Source organism: Labrus bergylta, chromosome 16 (genome assembly GCF_963930695.1).
Source record: "Labrus bergylta chromosome 16, fLabBer1.1, whole genome shotgun sequence".
Taxonomy (NCBI): domain Eukaryota; kingdom Metazoa; phylum Chordata; class Actinopteri; order Labriformes; family Labridae; genus Labrus; species Labrus bergylta.
Window position 1 is genome coordinate 24,040,110 of NC_089210.1, and position 16,901 is coordinate 24,057,010.

Here is a 16,901-nt window from a genome sequence, read left to right on the forward strand (position 1 = left end):
GAGAGGTGATGCTTCACTGATGGAGGATGAAATCTCAGTTTCATTTGTTCATTTTATCTGATTATTCTAATAACACTTCCTATGCAAGAAACTAAAACGAGGCAAATATACAATAAACTGAAAAAGCTCTTTGTTGATGCACAGGTTGACCTATTTAAAATAGAAACATCTTCAAATACTGTTTTATTATTTAAAGACTGAATCAATGAAATGTTTTTGTGTTGATTAATAACCTGTTGGTAAGACAAACATCAGTAATGAGGAAATAAACAGTTCAACCATTTTTTATTTTTTTTGTTATTTTTATTCATGAGTTCAATTAAAGAAAATTCTTCATTAATCACATTTTGTATCGCATAATTAATGAATCTGTAGCAAGTTGCAAAGCTGATCCATCACCTCCACCTAGAGGTCACAACATGTATTACAAGCATGCAGACATATACTGTAAGATGTGAACCTTGTAATGAGCAAACAGCACAAAGAGTCAAGAAGCAGATTAGAAATGGTCCCTCTGCTCCTCTACTGGTCTTCAGTGGAACAGTGGGACTTGTTGATGGTTTTCTCTGAAGTCTGGGAGCCCAAAGACACTCGACATGTGTAGACCTTGTCCATGTTCCAGTCTGATGTCTGGATGGACAGATAGCTGCTGATTTGGAAAGTCTGGTCTGGTTGCTGAACGGCCGTGCTGGTAGAGATCCCACTGCTCACTGGACTCCCAGCAGCAGACCAGCTCACATCTGCAAAAGGCACAGACTGAGAGGACAGACAGACCAGAGAGGCTTTGTTGGACTGGAGCTCAGCACTGGACGGAGGGAAGACTGTGAGGACAGGAGGAGAGAGGCTGGAGCCTGAAACACACACACACACACACACACACACACACACACACACACACACACACACACACACACACACACACACACACACACACACACACACACACACACACAGGACATTGAACACATGAGTACAAGTGAAGTCATTCAATACAAAGTATGACAGAGACCATCAACTCATTAGTTTTGTTCACAGTTTGACAAACAGGCTGCAGTAAAGAATGTTGTCATCACATGTAAAAACATCATGAAATGATGATCAAAATGATGAGTCATTCATCAATCAGGATCATTTTTTATGACAGTAACAATATCATAAAGACACTTTGTGTGCCATGAAAAATACTTTGTGAAATATGAAACAACTGTCCTGAAATAACAATTCAATTCTTTTTTCTAACCAACTATCTAACACTTAGAAATGAGGAAATAATCCAGAGCATGTTTTTAATTGAAAAAACTAACTCATCAAAAACTTTAAACATTTGAAACACGAGAAGTTTAGAAGTTTGAATTCTTCATATCACATTGTAAGAAACATTTTAGAGATGATTCAACAAAGGTTTAGAAAGGATCAAACATGCCGTTTATATTTGGACATGAATTGTCACATTTTGTAATTTGATCTGAACTGTTCAACATTCCTCAAACATCAACATACTTCAGAATTGACAGAAACTATTTCATACAAATGTTGAAACCTTTTTGAAAGCTTTCCGTTTCATTCCAAGACATAGTCTGGTGTCAGAAAGAGAACTAAATATAAATGTGTGTTGTTCACACAAAAATATATCTGAACAATGAGTTAAATAACAAATGATGATTACTGATCAGTTTGAATAAGAATGATCAAATCTCTCTCATTTCATGATGAGTTTCAAAGTACTTACTCGTCACAAACAGCTTGGTGCCTTGTCCGAATACCACAGTGATTCAGTTTGTATACATGGCTGTACAAAAACCTCCTGACTCTCACTAATGAGGGGAGTGGAACTGAAACATCCTGTTGAGAGCAACTTTCACTGTCAACATGTCATTCTTTCATCAGTCTGCTCACATTACAACAACACTGATGGACTTTTATCAAACTCTTTTCACCCTGAAGAACACTTTGTTTAGTATCCTTTCTTGTTTTGTTCAAGTTTCTTCATGATTGTACCAAAAAGAAACCTTTATAACACGATGTAAATGTGAGTATAGTTCTATGAAGAGGTGGTTGTTGATAATGAATCAATTTTGTTGCTATGAAATTCATAATCTAGAAACAGAAGCTTTTCAAGTCTGAATTGTATGTTGGACAGGGCCTCTCTGTTTGGAGTTTGCTCCCGTGCATGCGTGGGCTCTCTCCAGGTACTCTGGATTCCTCCCACAGTCCAGACATGCTCATTAGGTCAATTGGTGACTCTACATTGCCAGTAGTTTCCATCTGTCTTCATGGATAAAGGTAAAGTGCATTTTCATAAAATGGTATGTTAAGTACAAAAAAGGGTTACTTTTCTTAAACACAACAAATCAAACAAGAGAAATGTTTAAAGAGATTCTTGTAAAGGTGGTTTATCGACTTACTTTCTACATGTGTTGGTGTCTCATATTCTGTGAAGTGTAAAATCTTCTCTCCATGAACACAAGACATAATGAAGAGGCTGCTGCTACAGAAAATACAACACCATAGTAAAGAACACACAAACACACACAATGACAAGGTGAGAATGTGTGTGTGTTTGTGTGTATTAAATCAATTGTTTCCTAATCAATGTGAAACACTGTCACTAACCCAGTGATTGTATGGCTGTGAATTAGACAGAACATACAGAGAGAACATGTCAGTATCACAATTCCTCTCTTTGGACAGACAGTGACTGAAGACTGCAGCACATGTGAAGGTGGAAGCAAACTGTCTGCTGCTCCAGAGCTCCTCTACTATAATACTTCAAATGAAACCTCGTATGTGGTCCTGTGGTCCCAGCCTGACTCACACAGACCCTGTGTCAGGAGAACTGGTAGATGTCTAGGCTCTGTGCAACATGCAACAAGCTGCAGTCTATACTGAGCAGTAAGCTGGATGTGATGGAGAGTATATTTTATTCAAATAGATATACTGGACAAACTCCAGTCAGGTTGATGGACTGAAACTCCCCCTGATCTTATAAGACAGCAGACAGGACGGGTAAAAAGAAGAGATGACACCTCTTTAAAACAACATGTTCAGAAGGTGTTTGGTTCTTTTCATCAGTCTACTCAGGCTCAATCTAAGATCACTAAATGGTATTACATTTTAATCAAGGCATATTATGCAACTGAAACTCTTTTCTTTGTGCTTCTGTTTCATGTAGATCTTCTCTGTGAGGTCAGCTAGTGGGGGGGGGGGCAGACAAGGTTACAGACAGTTTGTCTGTCAGATAAGAGAAGCACATTTGAGAAGTTAAGAAAAACACAGCAAGTGTTCCTTTGAATCTATCTGCTCAGGGAATGTAGACATGTTGTGTTTGTGCATCAGTTCTGGACCTGTTGATGAACGTGTGAGACAAGAGCTGACTCAAAGAACAGGAGACACAACATGATAATTCTTTAACCAGAGAATATTTAACCAACATTGAAAAAATCACACAAGATTAATAATAGTGTATTGAAATGTATGCACTGTAATATTAATAGTGTTGAATTTCTTTTGTGGCTTCATTGTGGTCAAAGTTAAGTGCAGTGACAAAAAGCAGAAGTGTTCAGTGAGGAGGTTTTTGTCACGGTGTAAATCACTGTGATACGTACTCATTGACAGAGCTGTCCCATGTCTGACAGTAATAAACTGCTGAGTCTCTCTCCTCCACAGTGCTGATGATCAAACGATAATCTGTTTGTGACTGATGAGTGGATGTGAACTTTGGAGAGGAGAAACCAGAGCCATAGCTTGGAGAGCTCCAGCCGTGATAGTTGCTCAGAATAAACTGAGGAACTCCTCCTGGAATCTGTTTGTACCAATAAGCAGCATCGTTAGTCACAGTCCCCAGGTTACAGTCCATGGTGGCTGTCTCTCCTCTCCTCAGAGTCACAACAGGAGGCTTCTGTGTCACCAGCGTCACAGCACTCACACCTGGAAACAACAAGATGACATGGAGTCAAGAGAAACACACAGACTGATGAATCCAACATGAGCTCAAAGCTGCAGTAAGTCAGCCTCCTTACATGTTAGAGCAGTGATGAGAGTGCACAGGGTCCCCAGCATGTTGTCAGTGTGTGCTGTAAACGTCCCTTACTGTCCAGCTGAGAGGTGAGCAGGGTTGGAGTGTGAGGAGAAGAGACACTGAAGCTTATAAAGACACTGAGGAGAGGAGAAGAGGAGGAGGAGGAAGAGGAGGAGGAGGAGGAGGAAGAGGAGGAAGAGGAGGAGGAGGAGGAGTTTACACACTCAGCACTGTTTTCATTCATTAATAACAGACAGGATTTATGTCTGTTTGTTCCTGTTTGTCATGTTGTTGTTGTCTTTGGAGTTCTGATGATCTTCTTTGAATCTAGTAAATAACCTGAGGGTCCAACAAAAGTTTATGTATAAAACATAAAGTCCATCTCTGTTAGTTGAGCTGATTAAAAATGTTTCATAATCTTTTTTCTGAGCTGTAAATCTGTCCTGTTATTTCTGTTATTAGTCATAAAAATCAACAGAAACTCATAATGAGACACAAACATGATCTTCTTCTGCATCGTATTAAAGTTCCCTTCACTCTGTACACACTAATATCATATTCATGTCACATTCATTTGGAGGTGATAGTGTTTGTCATGATGTTAAAACACAAACATCACAAGATGGTTTGTTTTCTTTTCTCTTCACTTGTGTGATTTATATTCTAAATACAAGCTCCTCTTTGTTGACTAAAGTTTTTCTTCTTATGTGTAGTAATAAATGAGATGAGGTTTTCTGTCCAGAATACATTTAGGACACTTGTTTGATGTCATTACAAATTCTTGAGTAGAGCAGTTACAAGGAGCGTTAAATGTGAAAGAGATTCAAAAGCAGAAGTGTTCAGTGAGGAGGTTTTTGTCACGGTGTAAATCACTGTGATACGTTCTCACTGACAGAGCTGTCCCATGTGCTACAGTAATAAACTGCTGAGTCTCTCTCCTCCACAGTGCTGATGATCAAACGATATATATGGTATATCGTCGTTCATATATCATAACGATATATGAATGATGGTTCTTCAGAATATATTGAGGAACTCCTCAGAACTCTGCCTCTGAAAGATACTTTGTTTTCAGCAATGATCTGCAACAAGTTCCCCCTTATTTCTACAAAGATAATGAATCATATACCATGTTTTAAAAATGTAAATGCTATCAAATTTCTGAAAAGGCAAATCAGCACTGAGTTAAAACATAAATAAAGAAATAAAGTAATGTAGCAAACATATCAAACTTAAATCTTAATTTCTTCATTATTTTTCTTAGAAAAAACATTTAGCTATTTACAAAATATGTATCAAAGTGTGTTTTGTCAAAAACCTTTATTGAGGTGTCATCAGATGAGAACCATTGGATCAGGGACTGGTGTATCGGAAGCTAAAAATAATGAATTTATTTTTCAATACCTTGCCATTGTTAAGGCACGATCATAAAGAAATGCAGAACAATAAAACAAACTAGAATGATTAATGTCACAGCAGACCAAAAGAATAATTGACAAGGATTTATTTCATACAGCTTCAAGTCAATAACAATATTTTTGTTCTTTTATTTATTTATTATTATATATTATTATTTAAGTTTTACTAATTTAAGGTCCTAATTGTTATATTTAATATTGTATTGTTGGGACAAACCAGAGTACCCGGAGAAAACCCACGTGCAACAGAAGAAGAAAAGTACAAGTAGAATAAGAAGAGATGAAGTAGATGGAGCAAAGTTAGGAGGAAAGGGGAATGTTGGAGAGAAATGGTGAGGAATGAGGTGGGTGGGACAGGAAAGGAATTTTGTAGTTCAGGCTTCTCTCCTTGAACTATCTGTGGATAGGGGGAAGGCGGAAGTTTGGTTGCCCTGCAGAGGTCAGCCGGCCCTTAGAGAGAGAGGGTGCAGTTGAGAAGCGGGTCGGTCGCAGATCACTAATCCTGGTCTCTTCATATCCGAGCCCCGTCTTGTTGTGATCCTGCTTGCAAAAAATGGGACTGACCCTTCCTCTGACAGGGTGTTCAACAGCATTATGAATAGGTGGGAGGTGGAAGGGCTTCTGGACAAGGTCATCTCTAGAAGTGAGCTGAATTTGATTGATTTTCTTGGCCTCAGCTTGTTGTCTTTGATGTTGTCCTGGGAGTCTTTCGCGATTTGCAATGGCCGAGTGATCCCGTTCCTTTTTCTGATGTTGTTCCTTATCATTCTGATGCTGGATAATGGCTATGTTGTTTTGCTGTCTGTCCTGTCTCTCACTTTCTACCTCCTCAGCAGCAAGCAAATTTAAATGTTTCTTATATTGCCTCTCACTTCCTTTTCCACCCTGCGTCATCTGCCCCATGGTATTAAGGAGTGTTCCCTCTGTACTGTGTGTCTTATCACTGGCTCTTTGGTCTTTTAGTGTCTTCTTGTTGTTAACTTTCCTTTCCACCACACTGCAGTATTTTTCAGAGAGTCCTGTAGCCTTTAACTCCTTCAGCTTGTGTTGTTTAGTCTCATCAACTTGCACACGTTTCAGCTTATTTGCTTCAATCAAATCATGAGCCTCTTTCATGATCTTTTCGCGATTTGCAATGGCCGAGTGATCCTGTTCCTTTTTCTGATGTTGTAAGGCCTCTAAGTAGTTTGCTGCGTTCTTACGCTTCTTCTCCTCTTCCTCCTTCTCTTTACTGAGGCTGTACTGTGACGCCTTTAACACCCGCTCAAACTCTTCTTTCTGAAGCATGACCTCTCTACTCTGGTAGTACTGTTTGGAGTGCGACTGCTCCAAGCGATCGGTGCGCATCTTTGCTTCCTCTTGTACTGTCTTTGCAGCCAGATCTTTCTCTTTTCTCCTCCATTTGCTGTCTTCCATTTCTTTGATCCTCTTAGTGTGGATCTCATCCTGCTTTGCCTTGTTGTCTCTAACTTCTTTCTGCCGAGCAAACATCTTAGCATGCTCCAACTCCCTCTCTTTCTTTTTGCGTTTCTGCGCTGCTTCCTGTTCAGCCTCCTGCTTCATTTTTTTCTGGATGAACTCTGCGTTTTCAATGTCAGCCAGCTTCTCCTCCTCCATCCTCTGCGTCTTGGCGAGCATTTTCATTGCTTTGATGTGCTTACGCTCTTCGTGTAGATGCTGTTGTGCCTCTCTTTTCTGCTCCAGGGCTTTGAGGTCCTCCAGTTTCCATTTCTTCTCTCTCTCTTGTACTGTCTGTTCCTCCTGTCTTTTCATCTCATCCTGCACCTGCTTGTTTGAATGAATGTTTTGTGATACTTGGTTGAGATTATGCTTCATCACTCTGTTTAGCTTTTGTTTGTGGAGTGCATCAGCTTGCTCAATGGCCTCTATGGCTTTGAGGCGCTCCATCTCTACCGTGACATTCAGGAGCTTCTCCTCTTCTGCCAACTCTGCCTGGATCTGTCTCTTCTCCATGATCTGGACCTCACGTATCTCTTGACACTGAGTAGCCAGAATCACCTTGTTGAGCTCCTTGATCTCATCTTCTTGCATCATAATGAGAGTATTGGCCCGCTCCAACGTCTTCTTTGAACGGTCCTGGGCCTGAATCTCCATCTGAGAAGGTGGCATGTTCTGCTTGCGGATATTATTTACCTCAATTAATCTATGCCTGATGGATTCTGCTGCTTTATACTCCTCCTCCCTCTTCCTCTGATGAGCATTCATTTCAACCTTGGCAGTAATCTTGGATGCTGAGAGAATCGGCTGCCACTCAGATGATGACAAGACGATGGACTCTCTAGAAGAATTTGATTTACCACGTCTGTCAAGCATGATTTTGTTCCCAAACAGGGATTCATCTACCTGAGAGGTAGGAGCTACTGTGCGGTAGCGACGAGCACCAGTGTGGTTCTTTGGGGCTTCACGACTGAATCCAAGTCTCATGGTTGTATTGTTGCAAGTCATTATTGGTTGCAATTTGAAGTGAAAATGAATAAGGTTTGTAAAACAGTTTCCAAAACACTAATCCTTTTGTATAATCGAATCCTCTGGTCTATAGTCTAAATTATATGTGACATCATTACATTCCATTCCTTTGGTCTTTATTTTATTTTGATTTGAAATTTAAAGTTGAAACAAACAACATGGACATTCTCATAGAATGTAGTCAACTGTTGTCATGACAACATGTTTGCAATGCAAATAATCTCTTCATAGAGTTGCTGTGATTGGCTAATTACATGCAGGCTAATCCTGATTGGTTGTTTGATTGAGACCTGGTATGTTATATTCATAGCTTTCACGTGACGTCACACTCGTATGGAACCGCCCACCTGGAGGGCAAGAAAGTCTCTCTACCACAGTACGCTACTGAGAAGTTACTGGTCTCAGTGGCCCCCTACGTGTTTCTATCTGTTTTATTTGACATTTTTTCAAATTAAATACAAGTGTTGTCTAATAGATACACTAACTGGTGAGGAGACGAGCCCGAGTTTTGCTTTTACAGAATTTAATCTGAGAAAAAAACAGAAAGGAGGACATTTGTGGATTAATTAAGTTAGACCCTCCACAGCCCCTGTGGGGGGAAACATCAGACTTCTCCTCATCCTGACATCAATTATAGTGTTGACTAATTCTAAATATTCCTACCGTTAACTCAAATTACTGCCCCAGAACACTAAGATTGACAGCTGATACTATCCTGATACTATCGCTAGCTAACTAACTAATGTTAGCTATGTAGCACTCACGATGCTTGAATGATAAGGAACTTCTTGCCCTTCACTTCTCAAACAGCAGCATTATCGACCCCGATCAATAATACATAAAGCTGCCTGTATGTTTGTACAGTGATGTAAGGGGAGGGATTCTCCTCTATTTATCAGCAATATCACTGAAGTGACGTTCTGGTGTTACGGGTTAAAAGAGTGACCATGTTAACTGATGACATTCAGACAAACGCGACTGAAAGTGTCCTAACAAATACCTCTTTGTTCCGTTTTTGTATTAGCATAATGTCAAAATTGTTTATGAGATATGTTTAAATGAAAGCCAAACAAATAGGCTTTTGATAGGACACGTAACGTACGACAACCAGACTCACTCGGCTGACAGTCACCAGTTATCATGGTAACTCTTTTAAACGTTACACCGGCACAGACTTTGCCGTTTCGAGCGATATAAATAGTGTCCCGTATCGCAAAGTATCGTTAAAGTATCGTTAAAGTATCGCAAGTGCCCAAAAAAAAGTTTATCTTAATATGGTTTTGCTATGGTTGTCAGGTGATGTAAACATGTGTCGTTTTAGGAGATGTTAAATTAAAAGCCAGTGATGCAGTTCTACAGGGTTTTCAACGATGGCCATTACTTTCCTGGGTGTTTTTTTGCCCTCCAGCCCTCCGTGCTGATGACGTCACTGAAAGCTATGAATAGGTTACTCGTGTTCTCAAAGTCTCTCTCTCACATGTAGTTTGTTGCTGAAATGCGGTATGCCGTCTGTGTGTGTGCATCCGCCCTGCTGCTTGGCCTTCGCTTCTCATGTCAGCAGCAGGTTTCCAAAGTCATGTGACACTGACAGGATCCGTAAAGTTACCTAGTGTCATGTTTTGTTTTTTAATCATTTATTTAGTATTATTGTCTGTTCCTGTTTTATTTTGTACTTACCCTTGTCTCTGTCTTTCAGATCCTGCTCCTCATGTTTTCCTGCCTTGAGCCTCCCTGTCCTGATTGTGCTCACCTGTGTCTCGTTATCCCCTGATTGTCTGTGTGTATATATCCCTGTGTTTCCTCCCTCATGTTGCTAGTTCGCAGTGTGTTCCTGTGTGTCACCTTGTTCCAGCATGTTTCCTTGTAGCTTTATAGTGATTTTTGACTGTGTCTGCCTTACCGTTTTGCCTTTTGCCTGCTCCCTTTGGCTTTGTTTGCCTTGAAGATTTGCCTTCCTGTGTACCGACCTGGACCGTAATTAAACTCTGCCTTTTTCTGAACTCATCTACATGTGAGTCTGCTTTTGAGTCCCTGTCTCTATCTGGTTCTGATATTAATCTCAGTGTTTGTAACTTCTTCAACCTTTGAAAGAAGGTTTTAATTCTGTTTGATGACTTTCAATACACTTTTGTTTCAATACACTCCTGCAATAGCTCGGTATTTACAAAAGGCTACCTCAATGCATTTTGTTGATCTTTATGGAATTTCTTAAATATTAGTTGAAAAATAAGCATTGTTTAGTCTTTTTATAGTCTTTGTAGAGAACCCCACTTTACAAGCCCCTAGTGGGATTTAATCAACTCTTCTTTGCATTATCATGTTATTGTATTGTAGTTAATTTTAATTAATTGATAAGTAAAAACATTAAGGACACTGAGTGATCATCCTAAAGTCTTGTGTAGTTACAGGGAGAATTAGTAGATATTCTTAGAGACTCAAAGTGTTCAGTGAGGAGGTTTTTGTCACGGTGTAAATCACTGTGATACCCACTCATCAACAGAGCTGTCATATGTCTGACAGTAATAAACTGCTGAGTCTCTCTCCTCCACAGTGCTGATGATCAAACGATAATCTGATTGTGACTGATGAGTGGATGTGAACTTTGGAGAGGAGAAACCAGAGCCATAGCTTGGAGAGCTCCAGCTGTCATAGTTGCTCAGAATAAACTGAGGAACTCCTCCTGGAATCTGTTTGTACCAACGAGCAGCACTACCAGTCACAGTCCCCAGGTTACAGTCCATGGTGGCTGTCTCTCCTCTCCTCAGAGTCACAACAGGAGGCTTCTGTGTCACCAGCGTCACAGCACTCACACCTGGAAACAACAAGATGACATGGAGTCAAGAGAAACACACAGACTGATGAATCCAACATGAGCTCAAAGCTGCAGTAAGTCAGCCTCCTTACATGTTAGAGCAGTGATGAGAGTGCACAGGGTCCCCAGCATGTTGTCAGTGTGTGCTGTAAACGTCCCTTACTGTCCAGCTGAGAGGTGAGCAGGGTTGGAGTGTGAGGAGAAGAGACACTGAAGCTTATAAAGACACGGAAGAGGAGGAGGAGGAGGAGGAGGAGGAGGAGTTTACACACTCAGCACTGTTTTCATTCATTAATAACAGACAGGATTTATGTCTGTTTGTTCCTGTTTGTCATGTTGTTGTTGTCTTTGGAGTTCAGATGATCTTCTTTGAATCTAGTAAATAACCTGAGGGTCCAACAAAAGTTTATGTATAAAACATAAAGTCCATCTCTGTTAGTTGAGCTGATTAAAAATGTTTCATAATCTTTTTTGAGTTGTAAATCTGTCCTGTTATTTCTGTTATTAGTCATAAAAATCAACAGAAACTCATAATGAGACACAAACATGATCTTCTTCTGCATCGTATTAAAGTTCCCTTAACTCTGTACACACTAATATCATATTCATGTCACATTCATTTGGAGGTGATAGTGTTTGTCATGATTTTAAAACACAAACATCACAAGATGGTTTCTTTTCTTTTCTCTTCACTTGTGTGATTTATATTCTAAATACAAGCTCCTCTTGATTTTCAATGTTTCCAGAGATAAAGAATGAATCTGTGTGTTTCTCTTTACTTATCAATCAGTGGGGTATTTCTGCACTGAGCTCAGTCCAACTGTTTATATCAACATGTAGAAAAGATGAACATAGACACTGACTAAAGTTTTTTCTTCTTATGTGTAGTAATAAATGAGATGAGGTTTCTGTCCTTTAAGAATACATTTAGGACAGTTATTGGATGTCACATTCTAGAGTAGAGCAGTTACAAGGAGCGTTAAATGTGAAAGAGAGTCAAAAAGCAGAAGTGTTCAGTGAGGAGGTTTTTGTCACGGTGTAAATCACTGTGATACGTTCTCACTGACAGAGCTGTCATATGTCTGACAGTAATAAACTGCTGAGTCTCTCTCCTCCACAGTGCTGATGATCAAACGATAATCTGATTGTGACTGATGAGTGGATGTGAACTTTGGAGAGGAGAAACCAGAGCCATAGCTTGGAGAGCTCCAGCTGTGATAGTTGCTCAGAATAAACTGAGGAACTCCTCCTGGAATCTGTTTGTACCAACAAGCTCTTTGGTCAGTCACAGTCCCCAGGTTACAGTCCATGGTGGCTGTCTCTCCTCTCCTCAGAGTCACAACAGGAGGCTTCTGTGTCACCAGCGTCACAGCACTCACACCTGGAAACAACAAGATGACATGGAGTCAAGAGAAACACACAGACTGATGAATCCAACATGAGCTCAAAGCTGCAGTAAGTCAGCCTCCTTACATGTTAGAGCAGTGATGAGAGTGCACAGGGTCCCCAGCATGTTGTCAGTGTGTGCTGTAAACGTCCCTTACTGTCCAGCTGAGAGGTGAGCAGGGTTGGAGTGTGAGGAGAAGAGACACTGAAGCTTATAAAGACACTGAGGAGAGGAGGAGGAGGAGGAGGAGGAAGAGGAGGAGGAAGAGGAGGAGGAGTTTACACACTCAGCACTGTTTTCATTCATTAATAACAGACAGGATTTATGTCTGTTTGTTCCTGTTTGTCATGTTGTTGTTGTCTTTGGAGTTCTGATGATCTTCTTTGAATCTAGTAAATAACCTGAGGGTCCAACAAAAGTTTATGTATAAAACATAAAGTCCATCTCTGTTAGTTGACCTGATTAAAAATGTTTCATAATCTTTTTTATGAGCTGTAAATCTGTCCTGTTATTTCTGTTATTAGTCATAAAAATCAACAGAAACTCATAATGAGACACAAACATGATCTTCTTCTGCATCGTATTAAAGTTCCCTTCACTCTGTACACACTAATATCATATTCATGTCACATTCATTTGGAGGTGATAGTGTTTGTCATGATTTTAAAACACAAACATCACAAGATGGTTTCTTTTCTTTTCTCTTCACTTGTGTGATTTATATTCTAAATACAAGCTCCTCTTGGTTTTCAATGTTTCCAGAGATAAAGAATGAATCTGTGTGTTTCTCTTTATTTATCAATCAGTGGGGTATTTCTTATAGTGGGGCACTGAGCTCAGTCCAACTGTTTATATCAACATGCAGAAAAGATGAACATCGACACTGACTAAAGATTTTTCTTCTTATGTGTAGTAATAAATGAGATGAGGTTTCTGTTCTTTAAGAATACATTTAGGACACTTATTGGATGTCACATTCTAGAGTAGAGCAGTTACAAGGAGCGTTAAATGTGTCAGAGAGTCAAAAAGCAGAAGTGTTCAGTGAGGAGGTTTTTGTCACGGTGTAAATCACTGTGATACGATCTCACTGACAGAGCTGTCCCATGTCTGACAGTAATAAACTGCTGAGTCTCTCTCCTCCACAGTGCTGATGATCAAACGATAATCTGATTGTGACTGATGAGTGGATGTGAACTTTGGAGAGGAGAAACCAGAGCCATAGCTTGGAGAGCTGCTGTGATAGTTCCTCAGAATAAACTGAGGAACTCCTCCTGGAATCTGTTTGTACCAACGAGCAGCCCTGTTAGTCACAGTTCCCAGGTTACAGTCCATGGTGGCTGTCTCTCCTCTCCTCAGAGTCACAACAGGAGGCTTCTGTGTCACCAGCGTCACAGCACTCACACCTGGAAACAACAAGATGACATGGAGTCAAGAGAAACACACAGACTGATGAATCCAACATGAGCTCAAAGCTGCAGTAAGTCAGCCTCCTTACATGTTAGAGCAGTGATGAGAGTGCACAGGGTCCCCAGCATGTTGTCAGTGTGTGCTGAGAATGGCCTTGGAACTTGGAAAGTGAGCTCACTGCTGACAGATTAGAGGCTTTGGAGGATGAGGAGAGGAGGAGCTGGAGGAGCCATTTAATACAGCACAGAGACTGAGAGTGAGTGACAGGAGGAGGAGCTTTGATTCAATCTAACTGTTTTTTTTTCTGCCTCACTACAAAACTCAAATATATACAGTGTATTACTGCCAAGTTTACAATGAGAGTGAATCTGTATTGTCTCTTATAAATGTTTATGTTCTTTATTTAAAGGTAGTTTGCCAATATATCTCTGAATCACTTGTGACATGTTAACATGTGTGGCCTGTAAATATGTACAATATTAAAAACTCAAACTTTTGAATTATTATTATTAAAACATCAGCATGTTTCCAGTCAAGCATAAAGTAACAGAAAGGTCCTCAACCCCTAATTTACATGAGGTCAAATGAGGACACGAGGCTTGCAGGTGCATCCTGTAGATGAGAGAGGGAGACGTTACAGAATGATGACTCACTTCTGCTGAAGTCAAGACTTGCAAATCATGTGTGTGTGTGTGTGTGTGTGTGTGTGTGTGTGTGTGTGTGTGTGTGTGTGTGTGTGTGTGTGTGTGTGTGTGTGTGTGTGTGTGTGTGTGTGTGTTTTAAACCAAGTTTTACAGAATATAAAGAATAAAGTCAGACAGAAAAACAAACAAAAAAAAAAAACAGGGCTTACATTGCAGGACATTATGCTACATTGCATCACTAGCACAATATTTCTTAAGACAAACGTTTAAGAGGTAAGCGGTGAGCAGTAAAATCAGTTATTGTCCGGGAACTCTGTCCAGTCGGGTAAGATAATCAAAAAAAGGCTGCCAGATGCTGAAAAATTTGGTAAGATTGCCCATCATGCCATACCAGATTTTCTCCATGTGCAGTACACAGGTGAGGTCAGTTAGCCAGGTCTTGAACTGGGGCACAGTGTCAGACTTCCAGAGATTTAATATCACCCTCTTAGCAATTACCATACCGTACATAATACTGCTCTGCACAGAGAGACCTTGATTATTTAAAGATGGAGAATACCCAAATAACACTATCTTAGAATGCTCTGTTTGAACACACAGCCACACATTACAGAAAACCAGTTGAATATCTCACACCAAAATGTATACAGCCTTTGACATGTCCAAAAAAGGTGGGACAGGGAGCCCTCAGCAGATTTACAGCGATCACACAAAGAAGAGATTGTGGGAAAAATCCTATGCAGTTTAGATTTAGAATAATGGAGCCTGTGTATTACTTTAAATTAAATTAACTGGTGCGAGCATTAATGGAACATGATTGGATTCTGCTAAGGCTCTCCTCCCACACGTCATCATCAATCTGTATCCCCAGACCCTCCTTCCAGGCACTTTTCAGGTGGAGAGTGGCAGAATTTACTTGTTCAGAAACTAAATTTCTTGAATTGGGTGGGATCAGCAATAGCTTGTAAATCCTTTTTTCTTTAGAGAAAGACTCAAAGTTAGGCACACACTGATGTACATAGTTCCTTATTTGTAAATAATGTAAAAAATGTGTAGAAGGAAGAGAGAACTTGTTTTTAAGATGAGTAAATGAGGCAAATTGTTTATCAATATACAGATCTTTTAAAGTGATTATACCTTTTAGTCTCCAAATGTCAAAAGTAGAATCTGAAATGGATGGTAGGAATGCATGGTTACGATAAACTGGCGTATGAATAGAGGTGTCCGGCAATTTGCAGCTCCTCCTAATTTGCTGCCATATTTTCAGGCAGTTCAGGATTATTCGGTTATTGACTTTTGTTGTTGCAGGCAGTCCAGATGATGAGAAAAGAAGAGCTGTAAGCGAGCTATTTTCAACATTATTCTTTTCAATGGCAACCCAAGCCGGGGTGTTTGTTGAAACTTCTCTCCCATAACCTTCCTGCCAGTAAACAAGGGCTCTCAGATTTGCCGCCCAGTAATAATGCAGAAAGCACGGCAATCCTAACCCACCTCTCTCTTTTGACTTGTGTAGATGTATTTTTGATATTCTGTGAGCTTTAAAACCCCAAATGAAAGGCATAATTATTGAATCTAATGATTTGAAAAACGATCTTGTCAGAAAAATGGGGAGATTTTGAAAAAGGTACAGAAATCTCGGAAGGGAGAATGCTATTTTAATAGCATTTATGCGACCCATCATTCTTTGAAAAAAGAAAACCTGTTAGGGACAAAGCCGTTTGATCAGCATGGACAATGGAAGTTATATGATTTTTTAACCTATTTGCTAATAATTTTGTAAAAATCTTCATGTCAGAGTTTAACAAGGAAATAGGTCGAAAAGATGAAGGTTCTGTCTCATCCCTGCCCTCTTTTTGTATTAATGAGATATTGGCCTCATACAGAGTGTTTGGAAATGTATGCGCTTCAAATGAGTGGGTAAACAGCCTCAACAGGAGAGAACATCTTCTCAGAGTATTTTTTATACAGTTCAATGCTGAAACCGTCCGGGCCTGCAGTCTTACCATTAGGAAATGATCTTATAGCATCTAAAATTTCTTGAATGGTGATGTCTGAGTTTATAGCATCATGTGCAGCCTTGCTCAGCTTAGGGAGATCTAGACCTCCCAGCCAACTCGAGGCGTCTCCATTTGCTTTTGACATATATAATTGCTGGTAATATTCCTTAAATCGATCATTAATGCCCTTTGGGTCCACAACCATTTCCCAGATTTTGATCTAATTTTATGAATGGCTCTACTGGCCTGTAAACCTCTCAGCTGCCGGGACAATATTTTTTGTGGTTTAACCCCCTAGTTCAAAATGTTTTTGCCTTAATTTAAACAGCTGGTCCCGCACTTGGTCAGATAAAATAGTGTTATATTCATACTTCAACTTTAGGATATTCTGTAGAATAGAAGGGTTCGAGGAGGACCTATAAGTTGTTTCCAACTGCGATAGTTGACCTTCGATCTCTAATAGTCGCTTTCGCTTTTCCCTTCTTATTGCAGTTTCAAATGAAATGATATGCCCTCTGCTCACTGCCTTAAAAGTTTCCCACAAGGTAGAGTCACTAACCTCAGAGTTATCATTAGTTTCCAGAAACTTGGAGTTTTAGCAGACATAAACTGGTCGAATGATGCATCCGAGAGCAGCGAAAGCGCTAGTTGTACTGTTGTTTCTTATGGTTAAGGTCGAGGACTAGTAAGGTTGGAGAATGGTCTGAAATTAAAATATATTGATACTTTGT

At 39.9% G+C, this 16,901-nt stretch overlaps 1 protein-coding gene across 1 annotated transcript; it reads right to left on the reverse strand.

The window, feature by feature from the left end:
• Window positions 1-268: 268 nt before the first annotated feature.
• On the reverse strand, window positions 269-13,657 carry LOC110005481 (uncharacterized). The gene is made up of 6 exons (XM_065964820.1): window positions 13,618-13,657; window positions 13,211-13,525; window positions 11,799-12,116; window positions 10,406-10,735; window positions 1,730-1,759; window positions 269-851 (listed from the first exon to the last, which is right to left on the reverse strand). Exons 1-6 carry the CDS (start codon window positions 13,655-13,657, stop codon window positions 523-525), a joined length of 1,362 nt encoding a protein of 453 aa, XP_065820892.1. The 3' UTR covers window positions 269-522.
• Between the last annotated feature and the right edge of the window lie 3,244 nt (window positions 13,658-16,901).

Coding starts and splice junctions, on each gene's coding strand:
- LOC110005481 (XM_065964820.1), bottom strand. CDS start 13,657: ATGCTGGGGACCCTGTGCACTCTCATCACTGCTCTAACAT. Junction 13,526..13,617: donor TCTCATCACTGCTCTAACAT/GTAAGGAGGCTG, acceptor TGTTGTTTCCAG/GTGTGAGTGCTGTGACGCTG. Junction 12,117..13,210: donor GACATGGGACAGCTCTGTCA/GTGAGATCGTAT, acceptor TGTTGTTTCCAG/GTGTGAGTGCTGTGACGCTG.